General features: G+C 47.5%; 1 protein-coding gene across 2 annotated transcripts in view; it reads right to left on the bottom strand.

The window, feature by feature from the left end:
- The window catches only part of SNTA1 (syntrophin alpha 1), a 30269-nt gene extending 26561 nt beyond the window's left edge, over positions 1–3708 (bottom strand). The window contains exon 1 of one of the 2 annotated variants that reach the window (XM_081292472.1): positions 3278–3708. In XM_081292472.1, the coding sequence (XP_081148598.1) occupies positions 3278–3587 (310 nt within the window). In that variant the 5' untranslated portion in view covers positions 3588–3708. The remainder of the gene's footprint in view (positions 1–3277) is intronic. The other variant, XM_081292471.1, reaches the window with a different exon arrangement.
- Between the last annotated feature and the right edge of the window lie 18624 nt (positions 3709–22332).

The raw sequence follows: 22332 nt of genomic DNA, 5'->3' as shown, positions 1-22332 counted from the left end.
TCCTACAATGTGGAAACTCGCTGAAACCCTCTGATCTGGAATTAAGATAGAAGACAGTGATTGCTATGGCCCCAAATACCTCCTCAGCAATCATAAAGTTTTGCAATCCAAGCTTCAGACCAGAAACCAAGGCCTAAGATACTAGGGATTTCAGAGCCTATCTGAATTTCACCTCTGATGCAAACAACTCTAATACATTTTACTGAATTGCTTTATTGCTAAACTCTTTTATTTTTTAATTGTCAATGGATTTTCTATTTATTTATCTATTTATTTATATATGGTGCTGAGGATCAAAACCAGGGCCTCACACATGCCAGGCAAGTATATTAACCACTGAGCCATAAATCCAGCCCTACTTAAACTCGTTTTTTTTTTTTTTTAAAGAGAGAGTGAGAGAGAGACAGAGGGAGAGAGAGAGAGAATTTTTTAATATTTTTTTTTTTAGTTTTTGGCGGACACAACATCTTTGTTTGTATGTGGTGCTGAGGATCCAACCGGGCCGCACGCATGCCAGGCGAGCGTGCTACCACTTGAGCCACATCCCCAGCCCCCCACTTAAACTCTTTTTTTTTTTTTTAGTATTTTCTAAGTTGTTGATGGACCTTTTTATTTTTTATTTATTTATATGTGATGCTGAGAATTGAACTCAGTGCCTCACACATGCTAGGCAAGTAGTCTACCACTGAGCTACAACCCCAGCTCCTATTGCTAAACTCCTAAATGGCTTTTTAAATAATAAATAGTAAGAACAGCCAGGCCTATGGTGCATGCCTATAATTCTAGCTACTGGGGAGATTGAGGCAGGAGGATCACAAGTTCAAAGCCAGCCTGGGCAACAGTGAAACTCCATCTCAAATTGGAGAATACAAAAGGGCTAGTATGTGGCTCAGTGGTAGAGCACTTACCAAGCATGCTTGAGGTCCTGGGTTCAATCCCAGGACTACCTCCCCCCCAAAAAAAAAGTAATAACAGATATCAGATCACAGATCAGCCTAGTTACACATGTCAAGTCTATAATGTACTAAATGCTTTCCCTGTTGTCCCTCCACATCTTCACAACACCCCATCAACAGGCAGTGTGGAAACAAACCCCTTGACCAAGGTCACCTAGCTAATAAGTGGCAAAGCCACCAAGTCTCCTGGCTCCAGAACCACACTCTTAACCCTATGGTAGACTGCAAGTCAGGCCCTGAAATTTCATACTCCTGGCCTATCCTAAAGATCAGGAACTAATCACTAAGAGCAGAAGGTCATTGTTCCAAGGTTACACAAATTGGTGGCAGAGCTAGAAGTGGAACACCTCTCCTGATCCCCACACAGGCCCAATAGTTAGCTCAAGGCCAGATCATGATTGACAAAAAAAAAAAAAAAAAAAAAAAGCTTGAGATCTATGAGCAGAAGGGATTTCTATTTATATCTGCCCTCCCCTACCTAAAACTAAGAATGTGGGCAAGGATGTAGCTCAGTGGTAGAACACTTGCCTAGCATGCACGACATAAGAAAAGGAAGGAAGCCAGGGGTGAAGGGAGATACAAAAGGAGATAAAACTAGGGACTTCGGTTTAGTTTGAAGTTATGATATTCATGGCTGCCTTGAATTCAGCTGGACCCCAGAGTGTAGATCACCAGGGTGACAAGAGCCCCATCTCCATCCACAAGGAATTGGATCGAGCTGGTATTTCCCCTAAAAGCCTCCTAAAAGTATCCTCACATCCATCTGTAAATGCAGAGCTGGGGAGTAACTTTGTGTGCCCATGGAAAGATCCTGCTCCCCTGAGAGTCAATTTGCCCATCTGCAAAATGGAACTTTATATAAGTTTCTTTCCAGCTCTGACACTCTGAGTGTACACTTTCCAGCTCTGACACTCTGAGTGTACACTGGGTCTGTTGCCCTATCCCATGCTAGAGTTTGGGGGTTAGATGGGTGTCCACTCTTTGATTTCCCCCACTTCCCCCATTAGACCCTGTGGGTTAGCTGCCTGGGGATGTGTCCTTCCATTGGGAAGAACCAACTCCTATATGCTCTCTAGGGCAATCATAGTCTGATAATTAAGGTTCAAATCCCAGCTCTGCCAATCACAGACAGTGGGATCCTCTGAAAATCATTTTCCTTTTCTGAGTCTCAGTTGCTTCTCCTGCAACATTGGGATTATGTCCACTACCGTTCATCACTTGTTGCCAAGATGAAGTAGATAATGAGCCAAGTGTACTTTCATAGCACTCAGGACATAGTAGTAGCATTCACTATCATTCCCGCCCCCTCACCCAGGCCAAAGGGTTTGGCAGCACCAGTGAACACAGCCAACACCAAGCAGGCAGCCTGGGAGGGGACAGTGCACAATCAAGGTGACAAAAGGACTGACACCCTTTCCCAAGGCAGCCTGCTGAGACTGGAGCTGGGATTCTGACTGGGAGATGGACAAGAATGGTGAACCCAGCTACTGGGGATATGAAGGGATTTTAAGCACCGTGGTTAGCTGCTTTTGGAAGTCCCTCCTGGCCTCCATGTTCCTCTCGTCTAACAGCAATAATAAACCAAGCACTTAATATGTGCTGGCCCCATTCTCATAGGAACATCACAACTCTATCATCACCTTCATTATACAACTGAGGGAACTAAGTTTCAGAGATGGGAAGTTACTTGTCCAAGTTCACACTGCAACCCTGGACTCCAACTCATTCTGGTTGACCCTAAAGAAGGCTGTCAGTCTTAGGGGCTGAGAGCTCTCCAGGAGGAATGGCAACTCTGGGTCCCCCCTCTCCATCCTGGGTAAAGCAGAGATGGCCAGGTCAGGAGTCTCAAATCCAGTTGTCACAGCTCCCTGCCCAGGTACAGAACCTTCCTGGGGCCTGCCTGCATCTACATCTTCTACTTGAGCTTCCCAGACTCCTCACCTTGCCCCACCTTGGTTCTCCCTCTGGGACTTGCCCCCAGGCCTCAACCCTCTTTCTCCCCTGCCTGCTTTTCTGGGGCCCCTCTTGTCCTTGATGCCCACCCTAGCTTGCTCCTTTCTGACTCCTATGGCTCCTACCCATGTGTCCTTGGCGCACCCGCGATCTCATCCACAACTGTGCCTGGCGTGGCACCCTGAGACCCCCTCCGACCTTGGTGCTCTGAGTGCCCTGGGTTCCCTCTCTCTCCTTCAACTCCCCTTAGCCCCAGACAGAAGGCCTCCAACTCCACGTTATCCGTGCACTGCCAGCCCCCGCGACCCCTGCGCCCTCGGCGGCCCCACAGACACCGCGACCCGGTGCCCTCAGTGCCCCGCGCCCACCTTTGATGCTGATGCCCAGCCCGCCAGCGTCGGCCTTGCGCACCGTCACGCGGCGCCGCTGGAGCAGCAGCGCTTCGGGCAGCTGCGGGGGCGCTGCGCCCGGCTCGGTGGCGCCGTTGAGCTGCGCGGGCTCCGGCTCCCGTGGAACGCCGGGCTCGGGGCCGGGCTCGCCGTCGGCGGGGCTCACGGTCAGGGCGTCCTCGGTCAGACTGAGCAGCACCCGCTGCCACCGCTCGCCGCCGGCCCCCGAGCCCGCCCCGGCGCGCAGCTCCAGCAGCCCGGTGCGCGGGGCACGCCTGCCTGACGCCATCTTCGCCTCCGAGCCCCCCGGCCTCCGCGCTCGCCCGGTCCCGCCGCGCCCGGCCGCCTCCGACCGAGGGCCCAGGGCAGAGGGCAGCGGGGGCCCGGCTGGGCCAGCCGCCACCCTACCCCGGGCTGCTGGAGGCGGAGCTTCGGGGGGCGTCACTGGCTCGGGGTGTGGCTAATACCCGGGGGCGGGGCGGGGCGGGGCGGGTCCCCCTGCCGGAGCGAAAGGCTGGGACGAGGCCCGGCAGCCTAAGGGCGTGGGGCAGGACCGCTTGGAGGGTGGGACTAGAGGCATCGGGGCGAGGCCACAAAGTAAGACAAGGAGGCCGATGAGGGGTGGGTGCTGGGTGGGGTCTCGGGGGGCAGGGCTTCATGTCAGGGGCGGGACCCAGGGATCCCGGGATGGAGGCTCGGTCCTGGGAAACGCCGTCAAAAGACCCAAACCGTGGGCTGGGGCTGGGGCTGGGGCTCAAGCGGTAGCGCGCTCGCCTGGTATGCGTGCGGCCCGGGTTCGATCCTCAGCACCACATACCAACAAAGATGTTGTGTCCGCCGAGAACTAAAAAGACAAACCCTGGGTCCTGGTGCGAGGGGTTGGGCGTCTGGGTAGAGCAACGTGTGGCGGAGCGCTGAGCTCCAGGGACTTCGCCGTCAGGTTTGCTAGTCGGGGAGTTTTCAGAAGTTGGTTTCCCATTCTGGTGTCTGTGCTTCGGTCTATTTGCCTGACTTAGTGTGAGGTGCAACTTCGAAAGGTAGCAGGCCCTGCCCATGGAAGGAGATAGTCGCAGACTCCATTTAGAGTTTGAAGAGGGATTGAACTCTTACAGACTGGAGAGGAGCCAGGAGTGGTGCGCATGCCTGTAATCCTGGAGGCTAAAGCAGGAGGATTGCAAGTTCGAGGCTAACGTCAGCAGTTTAGAGAGACCCTCAGTAACTTAGCAAGACCCTGTCTCAAAAGGAAAAAAAATTAAATTTTTTAAAAAGCACAGGAGGGGCTGGGGATGTGGCTCAAGCGGTAGCGCGCTCACCTGGCATGCGTGCGGCCCGGGTTCGATCCTCAGCACCACATACAAAGATGTTGTGTCCGCTGAGAACTAAAAAGTAAATATTAAAAATTCTCTCTCTCTCTCTCTCTCTCTCTCTCTCTCTCTCTCTCTCTCTCTCTCCTCTCTCACTCTCTTTAAAAAAAAAAGCACAGGAGATAAAGCACCTATGGGTACAATATCCAGTACCCCCCGAAAATAACAAAACTGGAGGGGAGTTTAAGAAATTAACAGCCGGGGCTAGGATTGTGGCTCAGTGATAGAGAGCTCACCTAGCGCGGGCGGGACCCGGGTTTGATCCTCAGCACCACATAAAAATGAAGGCATTGTGTTATGTCCATCTACACCTAAAAAAATAAATTAACACCCTGCTCGGTTCACAGTTGAGTACAGAAAAGCTCAAAAGCCCATATTGGGAGGTCTAGCAAGAGAATCCAGAACTTCCGATTTGTGAGAGGTTTGCAGGGTTGGATGCTCTAGATTTAGACGTCTGGAGACCTAATGTTGAATGCTTGCCCAGAAACTCAGTCAACTCCAAGTTGACCTTAGTCCCTGAACTTCACTTCTCTGCGTCCTGATCTCATCTATGGAATGGGAATCCTAATTATCTCTATCCTACAGGACTTGTGTAGGGATTGAATCAAAATGAAAAGGCGTCCTAAACTGTCAATGTCTATACCACTGATAAAATCATTTTCATTATATACTTACTATGGCCAACTGCAGCACTGAGTTTTTTTCATGTATTATCTCATCTTTATAGTCACCTCATGAAATCTCTACTGGAAACCCACATTATACAGCCATTTGCTGGTCTCCGTTGCCCCTGCCTGCAATCCCAGCAGCTCAGGAGAATGAGGCAGGATTACAAATTTCAGCCTCAGCAGTTTAAGGAGATCCTCAGCAATTAAGCGAGACCCTGTCTCAAAAAATAAAAAGGGGGCTGGGGATGTGGCTCAAGCGGTAGCGCGCTCGCCTGGCATGCGTGCAGCCCGGGTTCGATCCTCTGCACCACATACAAACAGAGATGTGTCCGCCGAAAAAAACTAAAATAAATAAATTCTCTCTCTCTCTCTCTCTCTCTCTCTCTCTCTCTCTCTCTCTCTCTCTCTCCCCCCCCTCTCTTAATAAATAAATAAATAAATAAATAAATAAATAAAAAGGGCTGGACACAGTGTACACTCCTGTAATCCCAGCAGCTCTGGAGGCTGAAGCAGGAGGATCTCCAATTCAAAGCCAGCCTCAGCAAAAGCGAGGCACTAAGCAACTTAGTGAGACCCTTCCTCAAAATAAAAAATAAAAGGACTGGTGGTGTAGTTCAGTAGTAGAGCACTCCTGGGTTCAATCCCCAGTATTAATTAAAAGGGCTAGGGAGTAGCTCAGTGGTGGAACTACCTACATCCAATCCCTAGGAATGGAGGGGGTGGCTAGAAGAAAAAACTTGGATTGCAAGATCTAATTGGCCAGGCTGAGGCTGTGGCTTAGCCATAGCACACTTGCCTGGCATGTGTAAGGCACTGGGTTCAGTTCTCAGCCTCGAATATAAATAAATAAAATAAAGGTCTATCAACAACCAAGAAGAAGAAAAAAATTAACAACAACAAAAAAAAGAAAAGGGGCTGGGGATGTGGCTCAAGCGGTAGCGCGCTCGCCTGGCATGCGTGCGGCCCAGGTTCGAGCCTCAGCACCACATACCAACGAAGATGTTGTGTCCGCCGAGAACTAAAAAATAAATATTAAAAAAAAATTCTCTCTCTCTCTCTCTCTCTCTCTCCCCCCCCCACTCTCTCTCTTTAAAAAAAAAAAAAAAAAAAAAAAACGGTCTTATTAGCCGAGGTCACACATTTATGAGCAGGACAGATCAGGGATTCAAACTGAGCCATGCCAATGGCTGGGCATGGAACTGCTCTACTGAATTCAGCTGCTGAATATGAAATAAGGCCTGATTTTTATCAGAAAAAAAATCTCATCATATCACACACTACAACTGGCCTCCTCCATCTCTGTCCCTTGTCTCCATCTTTCACTCCCAGCTGGAACATGTTGGACAATAAATAGGTAAGGCCACACTGTTGTATAGATTCTCTGCACCCTTGGGTAGAACCCTCCATGTAAAATACTATCAAGGAAATAAAGAGAAAACATAAGAAAACAGGCACATATACAGTTGTCCACAATAAACTTATCCACAAATCAGCAGACACAAACCAAAGTGTCCAACAATAGCTCTTTACCACTGGAAATCCCCTGAGGCCATGTATTGATGTCATTTATTCAGTATTTGTTACATAACAGCACATGAGTGGGCTGATTTATATACATTGTCATTTAACCCCCACCTAAACTGCCTGCAGGGTGCATGCTTGTAATCCCAGCTACTTGGGATGCTGAGGCAAGAAGATCCCAAATTCAAAGCCAGCCTGGGCAACTTAGTGAGACCCTGTTTCAAGGTAAAGATGAAGCCCAGTGCAACGGTACACACCTGTAATCACAGTGATTTGGGAAGCTGAGGCAAGAGGATCCCAAGTTTGGAGCCAACCTCAGCAACTTAGCAAAATCCTATCTCAAAGTAAAAAATAGAACTGTTGGGAATGTAACTCAGTGGTAGAGTGCCCCTGGGTTCAATTCTTTGTACCACACACACCAAAAAAAATAAAAAAATAAAAAATAAATAAGTAAAAATAAGCTGGGCATGGTGGCACAAACCTGTAATCCCAGCAGTTCAGGAAGCTGAGACAGGAGGATCACAGGTTCAAAGCCAGCCTCACTCAGAAACAGCAAGGCTCTAAGCAACTCTCTAAATAAAATACAAAATAGGGTAGGGTATATGGCTCAGTTGTCGAGTGCCCCTGAGTTCAATCCTGGTACTTCCCCCCCAAAAAAAAAAGAAAGAATGCTTGCCTAATATGAATGAGACTTTGGGTTTAATCCCTGTACAATGGAGGTTGGGGGTTGCGGGGAAAATAGACCTCTATTCTTACCTGAGTCTATCTGGCTTCCAAGTTCATATACCTCCTGCTTTTTTCTGAAGCACACATAGTAGGAGGGGATGGTTTTACAATTCATTCATTCAACAAGTATTTATGGAGCAGCACAGAGGTACACACCTCTAACCCCAGCAACTCAGGAGGCTGAGGCAGGAGGAGCACAAGTTCACAGCTAGCCTCAACAATTTAGCGAGAACCTGTCTCAAATTTAAAAGGGCTAAGGATGTGGCTCAATGGTAAAATACCTCTTGGTTCAATCCCAAGTACTTCCAAAATATAAAAAGTATTTATTGAATAGCCACTCTGTGTCATAGTGTTAGATGTAGAGATTAGTCATAAAGAAGACACACAGGGTCTCACCTCACAGAGCATACAATCCAGTGGGAAGAATGTTCTCACAGTGATGAGAAGGATATGTTTGGCCCAGCACTGTGGTGCACACCTGTAATCCCAGTGACTCTGAGGCTGAGGCAGGAGGATTGCAAATTCAAGGTCAACTCAACAACTTAGTGAGGTCCTAAGCAATTTAGTAAGACCCCATCCCAAAATTAAAAAAAATTTTAAAATGCTGTGGGTATAGTTCAGTAGTAAAGCACCCCTGGGTCAATCCTCACTCACTAACTAAATATATACACACATACACACACACATATATATGTACATATTCTAATTATCTTGGGAGACAAGCATCAACTAAATAGCTTTAATGTAGACAACTAAGTACTAAGTGTCAAAACAGGGGGAAACATAGGTTAATTTAAAAAAAAAAAATCAAGCCAGGCATGGTGGCACATGTATGTAATCCCAGACACTCAGAGGCTGGAGGCTGAGGCAGGAGGATCTCAAGTTCAAGGCCAGCCTGAGCAATTTAGTGAGACCCTGTTCTCAAATTTTAAAAGGGCTGGGGATGCAGCTTTTTTGGTCTAATGCCTCTGGGTTCAATCCCCAGTGCATATTTAAAAAAAAAAAAAAAAAAAAAGATCATGTTCTGGCATATATATGATATATGTATGACACAATAAATATATGGAAGAAAGAAATGGGGAGGACTGGGGGAGGAAAGAAAGAAAAAAGGAAGGGAGGAAGGGAGGAAAGGTAGGAAGAATGGAAGGGAAGTGGGAAAAGGAGGGAATTCTATTATATATGAGCATTGATATTTCAAAAGCATGATTTTGCTTAAATATTGTACAACAGCCTGTGAAGTTGGGGGTAAGAACTTAGGATCAGCAAGAGAATCCCATCCTACTTGGCTTCTGGAAGCTTCCCTTCGATGGTAGAGAAGGGACAAACGGAGACAGCAGGCAGGAGACGGAAGGAAGTGAGGCTCCTTTCCCAGGACCAAAGCCTGGAACCAGATTCTTAAAAGTCCCCCCACGTACTGCCCTGCTTAAAAGAGACTTAATAAGACCCAAGCAAACTTAATAAGAGCCCGGGAGGAAAGTCCGCCCCTGGGCACCGTTTCCTGTGAATCAATGGGAGGGGAGAAGCGGAGGAGATGTGTATGCAGGGAGCTGGCAGAGAAGGAAGAGCAGGGGAAAACAGTGGCGTGTGCACACGTGTGCATGTATGTGTAGAGTACATGCATTACACGTGCACATGTCCATGATCACACAGTAGGGGCAGTGCCAGCTGACTCAGGAACCTGTAGCTGAAGTAACACTCTCTTCTTCCCTTGGTCAGCTGATCCTTCTCTGCTGTGACTAACAAATTGCCTCCCTCCACGGCCACAGGCCTGGCTCCCCACCAAACCCCAGACAGAGCTTCCAAAGGCAACCTGTTCACTCTGAAGGAATCAGAGGTGGGGGAGGGAAAAGGAAGGATATAACACTAGCACGGTAGTGCACACTTTCAATTCCAGCTACTCAGGAGACTGATGCAAAAGTCTTGGCGAGTTCAAGGCCAGCCTGGGCAACTTAGCCAAACTCTGTCTCACAATAAAATCTTTTTTCAGTACTGGGGACTGAACTCAGGGTGCTTTATCCCTGAGAGGTACGTCCCCAGTTCTTTTTATTTTCTATTTTGAGACAGGATCTGGCTTAGTTCTGAAAGCTGGCTTTGAACCTGAGATTCTCCTGACTAAGCCTCCAGAGTCTCTGGGATTACAGGCATGTGCCATGGCATCCAGACAAAATGAAATATTTTAAAAATGGGCTGCGGATGTGGCTCACTGGCAGAGTGCTTACCTAGCCTGTGTGAGGCCCCATGTTGAATCCCCAGCACACACACACACACACACACACACACACACACACACACACACAATAAAGAAGGAGATAAATTTCCAACTCACTGAAGGCCTTACAGGCTGCCTTTGGAGCAAGGGTTTGACGTCCTGCTCAGACAGGGAGGTTTCTGCTCAGACAGGGGCTGCAGGGCAAGGAGCAGAGATTCCTACACTCATGGCCTCCCACACCCAGAGACAGCAGTAACAATGAGTTAACATGACCGACCTACTTAATTAGTGCTTTCTGCGGATCATCTCACTTAAACTTACATACAATCCTAGGAAAGAGGTCTTATTACTATTCCCATTAGCCAGATGAGAACACTGAGGCTCAGAGACATGACACAGTAACACAGGCAGTCTAAAACCACAGCTCACTGTGACTCTGCACCCTAGGAGACATTTAGGTGTCAGCCAAAGTCTAAGGCTCTGAGGTACTCTGTGGGATGGGAATCAAATGATCCCAAGAGAAAGAGCCCTGGAGGAAAGTCCTCCCCTGGGTACTGTTTCCTGTGAATCGAAGGGGAGGGAAGAAGCAGAGGAGTTCTGTACGCAGAAGAGCTAGCAGAGAAAGAAGATGCAGAAGCCAGGTTGGGGGGCTGAGGCAGGAGGATTGTGAGTTCAAATCCAGCTTCAGCAATTTAGTGAGGCCCTAAGCAACTCAGTGAGACCCTGTCTCTAAATAAAATATAAAAAGGGCTGGGGATGGGGCTCAGTGGTAAGTGCCCCTGAGTTCAATTCCTGCTACCAAAAGAAAACAAAAAGTATAGAGCAGGAGAAACCGAGCTGGACTGAAGCCATAGGGACAGAGCCAAAAGCTTGTCACTGTGAGGATTTTCCTGGGCAAGGCTTGTGATGAGTGACCAGGTGACAGGGTTAGGGTCTTGTAGGGCTCCTCCTCTTATGGGTCTTAGGGGAGGGGTTACCTCTGACAAGGCTGATAACCTTACACGTTGCCGTTTAGTTCTCATTGCAGCCACATGAGGCGGTCATTCTCACCTCCATTTTGCAGAAAAAGAAATCAAGATTCAGAAAAGGAAAATGTTTTGCTCAAGGTCACACAGCAAATAAACCACAGAGCCCAGATACAAACCAGGTGATTTCTGAATCCAAAGCCCTTCAACTAGGCTACCCTAGGACACCGGGCTACCCTAGGACATTGGTTAGAATCAAACACTCAGAGTGTTAGAGAATTTAAATTGTAGACATATGGAATTTAGAGAAAAGGAATGTTAGTACCCTAAAATCTTGGCATTTAGGAGATTCCCTTCAAATGTCACCAGATCTAACTCCATCACCCACCCCACAGATTCCAAAATGCATTGGTGCTCAAGTCCCTTCTATTAAATGACATAGAGCTATTTGGATGTAACATACACACATCCTCCTGTATACTTTACTTACTTCTTTATTCATTCGTTTATTTATCTGCAGAACTGGGGATTGGACCCCGGGCACTTTACCGCTGACCTACATCCAGTCTTTTTTTTTTTTTTTTTTTTTTGAGGCAGGGTCCTACTAACTCACCCCAGGCTGGCCTCAAACTTGCAATCCTCCTGCCTCAGCCTTCCCAGTAGCTGAGATTACAGGCCTGCACCGCTGCATCCAGACCTCCCATATACTGTAAATCATGTCTCCATTACTTATAATACTTAATATAATTTAAAGGAAGTGCTAATAGTTGTTATACTACATTGTTAAGGGAATACTGACATTAAAAATAGCTGTATGTGTTCAGAATAGGTGCAACTTTCTTGGGGCTGGGGATGTGGCTCAAGCGGTAGCGCGCTCGCCTGGCATGCGTGCGGCCTGGGTTCGATCCTCAGCACCACATACAAACAAAGATGTTGTGTCCGCAGAGAACCAAAAAATAAATATTAAAATTCTCTCTCTCTCTAAAAAAAAAAAAAAAGATGCAACTTTCTTTATTTCAATACTGAGGCTTGAACCCAGTGTCTCATGCATGCCAGACAAGCACTCTACCACTGAGCTACTTTCCCAGCCCTTTTTATTTATTTTGAGACAGAGTCTCACTAAATTTCCCAGGCTGGCTCTCAACTTGCCATCCCCCGTCTCAGCCTCCCAAGTAGCTGGGATCACAGGGCTGTGCGCCACGTCTGGCCAAGTGCATTTTTTATTAGTTTGTTTTGGTGCTGGAGATTGAACCCAGGGGTGCTTTACCATTGAGCCACATCCCCAGCCCTTTTTACTTTTTATTTTGAGACAAGATATCACAGTGATAACTATTATTATTATTATTATTGCTACATTGTTTTAGCCCATCCCATCCTTACTCCCCCAGCCTGAGTCACAGACTGGGACAATAGAAAAAAGGAACAGCTTGGGGACCAGACAGACTTGGACCCAAACCCTGGCTCTCCACTGATTTAATGTGTGACCATAAACAGGTCACTTACCCCCTGAGTCTCTGTCCTCATCTGTAAAATGAGGTTAAGAAAATGAAAAGCTGGGGCTGGGGATGTGGCTCAAGCGGTACTGCGCTCCCCTGGCATGCGTGCGGCCGGGGTTCAATCCTCAGCACCACATACAAACAAAGATGTTGTGTCTGCACTCTGAGTTACAGAGACTGGCCTCAACCTTGCAATCCTCCTGCTTCATCCTCCTGAGTCACTGGAACCACCGGCATGCACCACTGCACCAAGGTAGGCAAGGGATTTTTGTTTGTTTGTTTGCTTGCTTGTTTGTAAGTCTTACTAAATTATTTTAGTTCTAGATGGACACAATACTTTTATTTTATTTGTTTATTTTTTATGTGGTGCTGAGTGCCTCACACGATCCCCACTGAGTTACAGCCCCAGTTCCACAGAATTGTCAAGACCCGAGAGAGCAGACTACAGGGGACAGCTGGCAGTCTCAGTGTCAGCATGAGATGTCAGCTCACAGTGGGCCATAAATGGCAGTCACAGGCAGGAGAACCCAAGCTGGAATGAAGCCTTAGGGACAGAGCCAGAAGTTTGTCACTGTGGCGATTTTCCTGGGCAAAGCTCCTGATGAGTGACCAGGTGACAGGGTTAGGGTGCTGCTGTGTCCAGTCTGGTGGGGCTCCTCCTCTTACGGGTTTTAGGGGAGGGGTTACCTCTGGCAAGGCTGATAACCTCCTGGTCTGGTGTTCCTGATATGATTTGGGATGTCCATGTGTCCAGATGCTTTTGATTTCATTTGATAAGTTGGCACAAAGTGTACGGTCATTCTACCTTGGAATTTGGACACAAGATGAAGCACTCATGGCAAAACTACGGCTTTACAAAAGGGGTAACTTAGGGATAAGCACAGCCCGAAAGCTACCGTTCAGTTCAGTACATCATGGAGTCACTCAGAGCGGGCACAGCCTGCTCTCCTCAATCTAGATAACCTAAGAGGGAGGTTAGATGGAGACAAAGAGGCCAGGCCCTGAGCCCTGGAGCCTCTCTCCAGCAAGAGAGTGACCTGAGGAAGCAGGACACTTGCTGTGGGATGGGGGCAGGCAGGGTGAGTAGAGGAGGGCTTTTCTCCCAAACCAGACATTAATCCTGGACCCCAGGACAGGAAAATAAACCCGAGAGTGACGATGACAGTTCAAGCTGAGCTCAGGTAGGGAACCGGAGAAAATAAGAGCCAGTAGATTCAGATTTATAGTCTGAGAGCTTTTAGTGACAGTCCAGCACTTCACAAAGGAAGAACCAGAGGCCCAAGAAGGGGCATCCTAGCACCACATAAAAATAAATAATTTTTTAAAAAACATAGTATTGTGTCAAACTACAACTAAAATATACATGTAAATAAATACTTGTACATCTTTAAAAAAAAAAAAAAAACAGTGTCAAGGGCTAAATACAGGCTGAACGCTGGAGGGTAGGCAGATTCTGCACCCAGGCACCACATCTAAAGATACCAGAAGGGGGCAGCAGAGAGCCAGGACTGCACCGTCCAGAGTACTAGCAATGAGGCCAACTCACCTCTGTCAGAAGACAGGGAAAGGGATAGAGGCTTCTTGGGGCTTTTTTTGTGTGTGTTTTAGGTACCAGGGATTGAACTCAGGGGCATTGAACCACTGAGCCACATCCCCATCCCTATTTTGTGTTTTGTTTAGAGACAGGGTCTCACTGAGTTGCTTAGCACCTCACTGTTGCTGAGGCTGGCTTTGAACTTGCAATCCTCCTGCCTCAGCATCCTGAGCCCCTGGGATCACAGGCATGTGCCGCTGTACTGGGCTTTGTTTTGTTTTGTGTTTTATTTTTTGCCTACTGGGGGTTTGAACCCAGGGCCTTCTGCATTCTAAATGATAGGCAAGTACTCTACCCCAGAGCAGCACCCACAGCCCGTTTTATTTTATTTTGAGACAGCGTTTCTCTAAGTTGCCCAGCTGCCCTTGGACGTCATCCTGCTGCATTGGCCTCACTTTTTTCTCCTTGCTACTGAGGACCCAGGGCGCACTACCCCCAGCCCTCTTTAATTTTTTGCCTTTCTTTCTTTCCCTCCCTCCCTCCCTCTCTTCCTTCCTTCCTTCCTTCCTTCCTTCCTTCCTTCCTTTCTTTCATAGAAGTGGTTTTACTAAGTTACTGAGCTGTCCTTGAACTTCTGATCTGCCTGCCTCAGCTTCCTGGGTTGCTGGGATAACAGTGCCACCGTGGCTGGCTCAACCTCACTTTTTGTTGTTGTTGTTTCTAGGGGTTTGTTGTTGTTATTGTTGTTATTTTGTTTTTGTGCTGAGTATTGAACCTAGAGGTGCTTTACCACTGAGCTACTTGTAACCCTCCTGTTTCAGCCTCCCAGGCACCACTGTGCAGGTTCAGCCTCAATTTTGAAGCACCTTCCTCCCTTCTCCATGTGAGGATTACATACCCACAGTGATAACTATTATTATTATTATTATTATTATTATTATTATTATTATTATTGCTACATTGTTTTAGCCCATCCCATCCTTACTCCCCCAGCCTGAGTCACAGACTGGGACAATAGAAAAAAGGAACAGCTTGGGGACCAGACAGACTTGGACCCAAACCCTGGCTCTCCACTGATTTAATGTGTGACCATAAACAGGTCACTTACCCCCTGAGTCTCTGTCCTCATCTGTAAAATGAGGTTAAGAAAATGAAAAGCTGGGGCTGGGGATGTGGCTCAAGCGGTACTGCGCTCGCCTGGCATGCGTGCGGCCGGGGTTCGATCCTCAGCACCACATACAAACAAAGATGTTGTGTCCGCCGAGAACTAAAATAAAAAATAAATAAATAAATTATCTCTTTCTCTCTCTCTCTCTCTCTCTCTCTCTCCCCCCCCCCCTCCTCTCTCTTTAAAAAAAAAAAAAAAAGAAAGAAAAAGAAAATGAAAAGCTGAAATCTCTGGAAGAATTAACTTGGCCTGGGGTAAGGGCCTGACATGTGAAAGAGCCTTCATCAATTTAATCCCTGCTCCTGGCCTTTGAAGACTATTTTATTGGACTGGGTGGTAGCTCAGTGGCAGACCACTTGCCCAGCACACTAGGGATTATTTCTAATACTGTTAAAAAAAGGATATTTTATTTAGACTTACATTATTAATGTCATTTAACAGACATTCATTGTGGTTATACTCTGTGCCTGGTTCTGTCCTAAGTACTGGGGACAGAGTGGCATTTCAGGTCAGCAAGAACCAGGAAAGCACCACTTTGAGTGGGGTGGGTCCCCATCAAGTCTAGGGTCTGTATAACAGCATTAAAAGCCAGAATTCCAAATTCTTGCTGCCTTGCTTTAAATTTTTATTGGGCCACTCACTATGCAATCTCTGAGCCTCAATGACATTATCTATAAAATAGTACAGTTGGAAGTAAGTCTAACTAGGCACATGCCTGTAATCCTAGGAATTCTGGAAGCTCAGGCAGGAGGATCACAAGTTTGAGGCCAGCCTCTTCAATTTAGTGAGATCCTGTCACAAAATAAAAAAGGGCTGGAGATGTATAAATAAAGGGGATTACAGGATCTTGCCTGTTCCCCCTCCCGGCCACCTCTCCTTGACTAGAGATGTACATTGGCTTCAACATGCACTTCTGCCATGATGTGCCACCCTCAACAGAGGCTCAAACCAGTGGGGCTTCCCAATCCTGGACTTGAACCTCCAGAACTGTGAGCCGAAGAGAACCTCTCTTTACTTCACAAGTAGCCTGTGGGAGGTATTTCACTATAGGAACACATAGCTGACCAACACAGCCTCCCTTGAACTTATGTCTCCCCTGGGCAGTGCTGATTTCACCAGGTCACTCTCCTCAGACGATCCAAGCAGCCTGGTTTCAGAGAGGAAGTAAAATCCCAGCATCCGGAAGCTGAAATTGCATCCTGGTTCCGACACCTATCAGCTGTGTCACCTTGGCCACTCAGCCTCTCTGCTCCTCAATGATGCAAAAAAAAAAAAAAAAAAAAAAAGGATCATTACAATATCTACTCATTGGGGTTGCTGTGGATGAAATAAGGTAGTATCTATAAAATGCAAAATATAGTCCTGTCACGGTCACTGTAATTATTGTGGCTCCAGGTACTATATCATACTATCTTCCACAGCCACTGTGACATCAGTTCCTGTGGATTTGTGGTGCACACCTGTAACCCTAGCCACTCAGGAGGCTGAAGCAGCCTCAACAATTTAGCAAGATCCTGTCTCAAAAAAAATAAAAAGGGGGGTTGAGGATGTGGCTCAAGCGGTAGCGCGCTCGCCTGGCATGCATGCGGCCCGGGTTCGATCCTCAGCACCACATACCAACAAAGATGTTGTGTCCGCCGAGAACTAAAAAATAAAATATAAATAAATAAAATAAAATAAAAAGGGCTGGGCAAGCACCCCTGGGTTCGATCACAGTTACCAAAAAAAAAAAAAAAAAAAAAGGCTCTGAAAGCAGTCTCCATCCTGCATCTCCCAGGCCTGGCGCCGCCTCTCCTTCACACCTCTATGAAGGACTTGTTAAAACAGATTTCCAGTCCACACTCCACTTTCTGGTTCACTGGGTCCGTGGTAGACCGAGAATAACAAATTCTCAGGTGAGGACCGCGCTGCCAATCCAAGAATGACATCTTGACAGCCTCTGCTCTGAGCTCCTCCCAGTCTTTCACCCAGTCCTTCTGCAGACTGGTGACTCTGAGGACGGGGATCAGTCCAGGGTGCTCAGAGGTTGCAGGCTGGGGTAAGAAAAGGATCAGGCCTCGGGCTCCAGGTCCCCCCCCCCCCCCTGGAAACTGCTGCTTTGCAACAGCCAGAGTCAGGGTGTCACTAGGACCTGCAATCCCACCCCTACCTCCATCGCTCTTTCCAGAAGTCCCACGCGCATGCTCCCACCGGTGCAGCTTCCCACCCCGTGTGAACCCTTGCTGCCTGCCTTGGCCCCAGACATCACACACACTCTCGCTTCATCCAGAAAACATTTCATCCCTCTCCTCACAGATGTTTCCCTCACCCTTCTCTGTCTTCTGAATTCCCTCAAAAAGCAGTCACTGGTAATTCTTCCAAATCACAGTAATTACCTCATTACTTTGTTATTAATAGACTTCACTTGGCTCTGAGGCTCTGTGTGTGAGGAGGGATTCCTGGAGGCAGCCCCGCAGGAGAGCTGGTCTGGCCACAGACCCTGGGCTGGCCTTGGCTTGCCTCTCTCTCCCCAGGCCTTTGCTTCCACATGCTCTGACTCAAATAAAAGGGTGTATTTGAACCACAGGTTCCTGAGAAATGGTAGAGGACAAAAAAGAAGAAGGTGCAGGCTGTAATCCCAGTGATTTAGAAGGCTGAGGCAGGAGGATTGCAAGGTTGAGGCCAGCCTCAACTATTTAGCAAGACTCTCAGAAACTTATCAAGATCCTGTCTCAAAATAAAAATATAGGGCTGGGGATATAGCTCGGTCGGTAGAGTGCCTGCCTTGCATGCACAAGACCCTGGGTTCTAATCCCCAGCACCACATGCACGCATGCGCGTACACACACACACACACACACACACACACACAAATACAACGAACTGGGAATTGTAGCTCAGTGGTAAAGCACCCCTGGATTCAGTCCCCAGGACCAAAAAAAAAAAAAAAAAAAGGAGAAGAAAACTATGGTCAGGAGCAGTGGCACGTGCCTGTAATCCCAGCCACTCGAAAGGCTGAGGCAGGAGGATTGCAAATTGGAGGTCAGCCTCAGCAATTTAGTGAGACCCTGTCTCAAAATAAAAAATAAAAAGGTCTGGGATTGGGCTGGGGATGTGGCTCAAGCGGTAGCCTGCTGGCCTGGCATGCGTGCTGCCCAGGTTCGATCCTCAGCACCACATACCAACAAAGGTGTTGTGTCCGCCGAGAACTAAAAAATAAATATTAAAAATTCTCTCTCTCTCTCTCTCTCTCACTCTCACTCTCTCTCACTCTCTCTTTAAAAAAAAAAAAAAAAAAAAGGTCTGGGATTGTAGCTCAGAGATTAAGCACCCTGGGTTCAATCTCTAGAAGAAGAAAGAAAGAAAGAAAGAAAGAAAGAAAGAAAGAAAGAAAGAAAGAAAGAAAGAAAGAAAGAAAGAAAGAAAGAAAGAAAGAAAGAAAGAAGGAAGGAAGGAAGGAAGGAAGAAGAAAGAAGAAAAAAATGGTAGAAAAAGAAAAATGGTAGGAGCCAAACAATGCGGAGGCCTGGAGTCACACAGCAAAATAGAGGCAGACCCTAGAAGGAAACCCAGGCTCCCAGCCACCCTGTACCGGCTTTTCCCTTTTCTCCCCTTCCTTAATCCCCAAGGCAGATCTGACTTGGAGATGCTTCCAGGTTTAACCTGTGGGACCCCCAAACCTGAACACCTTCCTCAGTTTCCCCCCACTTGCCTCCTGATAACAGCTATACTTATTGATTATACTCCCTCAACATCCCAAATGAGAACTGACTTACTACTCACAATACCCCTGGGGGGCAACTGCTGACAGTTAACCCATTTTAAGGATAAGGAAACCGAGTTCCAGCAAGAGGATCACAAAATTGTAACCGGAGAAGTCTTCAGGGAGGACTCGAGCCTCAACACTTGACTACTGGGTTGCTGATGTCCTGGGATCCTCATCTCTCCGCCCTGGGGCTTTTGGTAGTTCAGGCTTGCAAATGTTTTTCTAGATTTAGAAAAAGAATGAGATTTAGTTCACAAGTATTGAGTGCTTACTGTCAACCGGATTCTTCCTTGTATTATGTGGGAGGTCTTGGGTTGGCTTATCCCACCCTTAGGTTAATGTCACCCTGAGGACTATTTTCTATGAAAAGGTTTTAATTAGGGCTGGGGATGTGGCTCAAGCGGTAGCGCGCTCGCCTGGTGTGCGTGCGGCCCGGGTTCGATCCTCAGCACCACATACAAACAAAGATGTTGTGTCCGCCAAGAACTAAAAAAAAATAAATATTAAAAAAATTCTCGGGGCTGGGGATGTGGCTCAAGCGGTAGCGCGCTTGCCTGGCATGCGTGCAGCCCGGGTTCGATCCTCAGCACCACATACCAACAAAGATGTTGTGTCCGCCAAGAACTAAAAAATAAATATTAAAGATTCTCTCTCTCTCACTCTCTCTCCTCTCTCACTCTCTCTTAAAAAAAAAAAAAAAGAAAAGAAAAGGTTTTAATTAGCCCCATTTCCGATGGGGAGACTGATAACTGTGGCCATCTCAAGGACTCCTTCTGGGGAGCAGATATGGATTCTCTAATGATTCCCAGACCTCTTCTCACCATGAGACTCTTCCCCAAGCACCCTCCACTCTAGGCCTCTGCCATCACAATCCCAACCTGACCCGTGGTGCTTATCCTGCTACTGCATTGGAATCTGTGACCAGTTGCAACCACAGGGGTCACAGAGGCTTGGCCATCGTTGCCCACTCTCAGGTTGAGAAGAGGGTTTCCAAGTCCAAGGTCCTCCAGGAGCATTGCCTGGAAATTTCCTCCACGAATGAGATGGGGGAAGAGACAGTCTCAGCAGAAAAGCTGCCCAGGGCAGGAGGTGGCCAGGGCTGAGGGGACTGGGTAGCGGGGGACTAGCCTCGCCAAGCTGGTCAGGATCAGTGGCGGGGGGGAGCAGCATAGAGGATCCTTTGTCAGGCCAGAAGCTGCAAGGCTGCCCCATCCCCGCCATCTGGCTTCTCCTCCAGCCTAGTGATGCATGATGGGGAAAATGGGGGGGGGGCGCTAGGGGCTGCCCACCTGCTCTGCCTCCTGGGATAAGCCAACCCGAGACCTCCCAGGCCCATCTGGCCAACACATCCCCAGGCCCTGACCACCCCTGGGACTCCTTTCCACAGGCTGAAATTGGCCGGGAGTGTGGCCAGCCTGTCAAGGTCACAGGTCACCATTAATCTGACAGAACAAGGGAGGGCGGGCGGGTGGGCAGGCAGCCGGTGTGGGCAAAGCCCTGGCAGTTCCTGCCGTCTGCTCCGGTGGCCCTTGGAGGGAAGTTTTCCTCTTCTGGGAAGCAGGGAGGTTAGAAAGAATACAGAACTCTAGGAAAATTGCAGTTGCTCATATCTCACTGCCTAGCAATGGATGGGAACCCCAGAAACTCTCAGCCATGCATGTTCAGGGTGTCATGCAGCACTGACCATGGGTGACAGAGAAATACTGGGAGGGAAGTAAGTGCCCATCAGTAGGAGACTGGATAAGTCTAAGAGCTGTGCCTATCTTCCTTGACCTTACCCCTATACTCAGTTTGAGAACTGAGGTCCCTGTGTCAACGTGACTTCACTGTTCCAGGAAACTGTTGCCCAGAAAGACAAGACTGTAAACCAATAAATAACCGCACTGTTTGCCTCAGGAAATACTTGCAAACCAATTTGTTTGGGCAAACAGTTTGCTCACCTTAGCAAATATATCCGTGACCAGACCACAGTTTGATATCATGTTTAAGAGCCTCTTGTTAGTTCTCTGTCACCCTAAACTATTAAGTCACCAATCCAGCCCGATCCCACTTTCCTGCCTTAAAAAAAAGACCACCTGATACCTCTAGAACCCAGACCCCCTTACCCTGTAAATAGTGTTCCCAAGTCACCCCCTTCCAAGGCATGACCAAGACTCCCTCAGACACTGCTCTTGGGCTGGGGCTGGGGCTCAGTGGTAGAAAAAGAAATGGAGTCTCACCTGGCAGAGATGGGAATCTGACTCAGCACCAAATAGAAAATAAATTAATTAATTCAATAAAGGTATTTTGTGTCTACTTACAACTAAAAAAAAGAAAAAAGAAAAAAAGACACTGCCTTTGGAACCAGGATCTGTGGTGCCCACCTCTAATTCCAGTGACTCAGGAGGCTGAGAAGACCACAAGTTCAAGGCCAGTCAGCAACTTGCAAGACTCAAAATTTTAAAAAATAATAAAAATAAAAAGAGCTTGGGATGTAGTTGTTGGGAAGTGCTCCTGAGTTCAATCTCCAGTTCCATCTAAAAACAGAGAATCAGGGCTGGGGATGTGGCTCAAGCGGTAGCGCGCTTGCCTGGCATGCGTGTGGCCCGGGTTCGATCCTCAGCACCACATACCAACAAAGATGTTGTGTCCGCCGAGAACTAAAAAATAAATATTAAAAATTCTCTCTCTCTCTCTCTCTCTCTCTCTCTCTCTCTCTCTCTCTCTCTCTCTCTTTCCCTCCTCTCTCACTCTCTCTTAAAAAAAATAAAAAATAAAATAAAAACAGAGAATCAGAGACTGAGACTGAGACAGATGGAGAGAGAGAGAGAGAAAGAGAGAGAGGAGAGGAAGGAAAGAAGGAAAAGAAAAGTGTCCCTATGTTAAAAGAAACACAATGGCCGATCAGGTTCATGTCCCACAATCCAAACATGAGCACTGTGTGGTACTGAACAGGTCACTTTGCCCCTCTGAATCCATATTTGGCACCCAGGGAAAGTGTAGAGTAGCAATCCAAAATTTCGGAAGGAATAATTATGCAAAATGTTTGTACATAGAAAGAAATCTGGCCAGGAATTCAGGAGATCAGCCTGTAAAGGCTGGGAAGAGAAAGCTGGGTGAAGAAAATGGAGGTCCATTAACTGTTCAGGAGGACCAAGCACTGCACGGACTCAAATTCCTCCCCACTGTAGAGAAGAAGAAATGGAGTTATACCTGGCAGAGGTGGGAATCTGACTCTGGAGATGAACCTTTTTCTTTTTCCAGTACTGGGATCTAAATCTGGGGCTTCCTACACAGGCTAGGCAAGTGCTCTACCCTTAAAGCTACATCCTCACCGCTTTTGATTTTATTTTGAAACAGGGTCTCACAATGTTGCCCAGGCTTACCTGGAATTTGTGATCCTCCTGTTTCAGCCTCCAGAGTAGATGGGGTTAAAGACATGTGCCACTGTGCCCAGCAGAGATGAAATGCTTCTCTGCTACAATTCGCTGCCTCCCATGTCAACTCATCCTGATCCCCTGAATTTAGTGATAAGAGCCCTGAAGATCAGAAAGTTTAACTTAATGATGATGATAACTAATATTTAGCTGGGCTCCCGGGTGCAAACTGTAATCCCAGGAGGCTGAGGCAGGGGCATCGCAAGTTCAAAGCCAGCCTCA

Source organism: Spermophilus citellus, assembly GCF_964194105.1.
Source record: "Spermophilus citellus genome assembly, chromosome: 4".
In the NCBI taxonomy this organism is placed as follows: Eukaryota; Metazoa; Chordata; class Mammalia; order Rodentia; family Sciuridae; genus Spermophilus; species Spermophilus citellus.
Note: the sequence above shows the minus strand (reverse complement) of the source record. Positions and strands in the feature narration are given on the sequence as shown.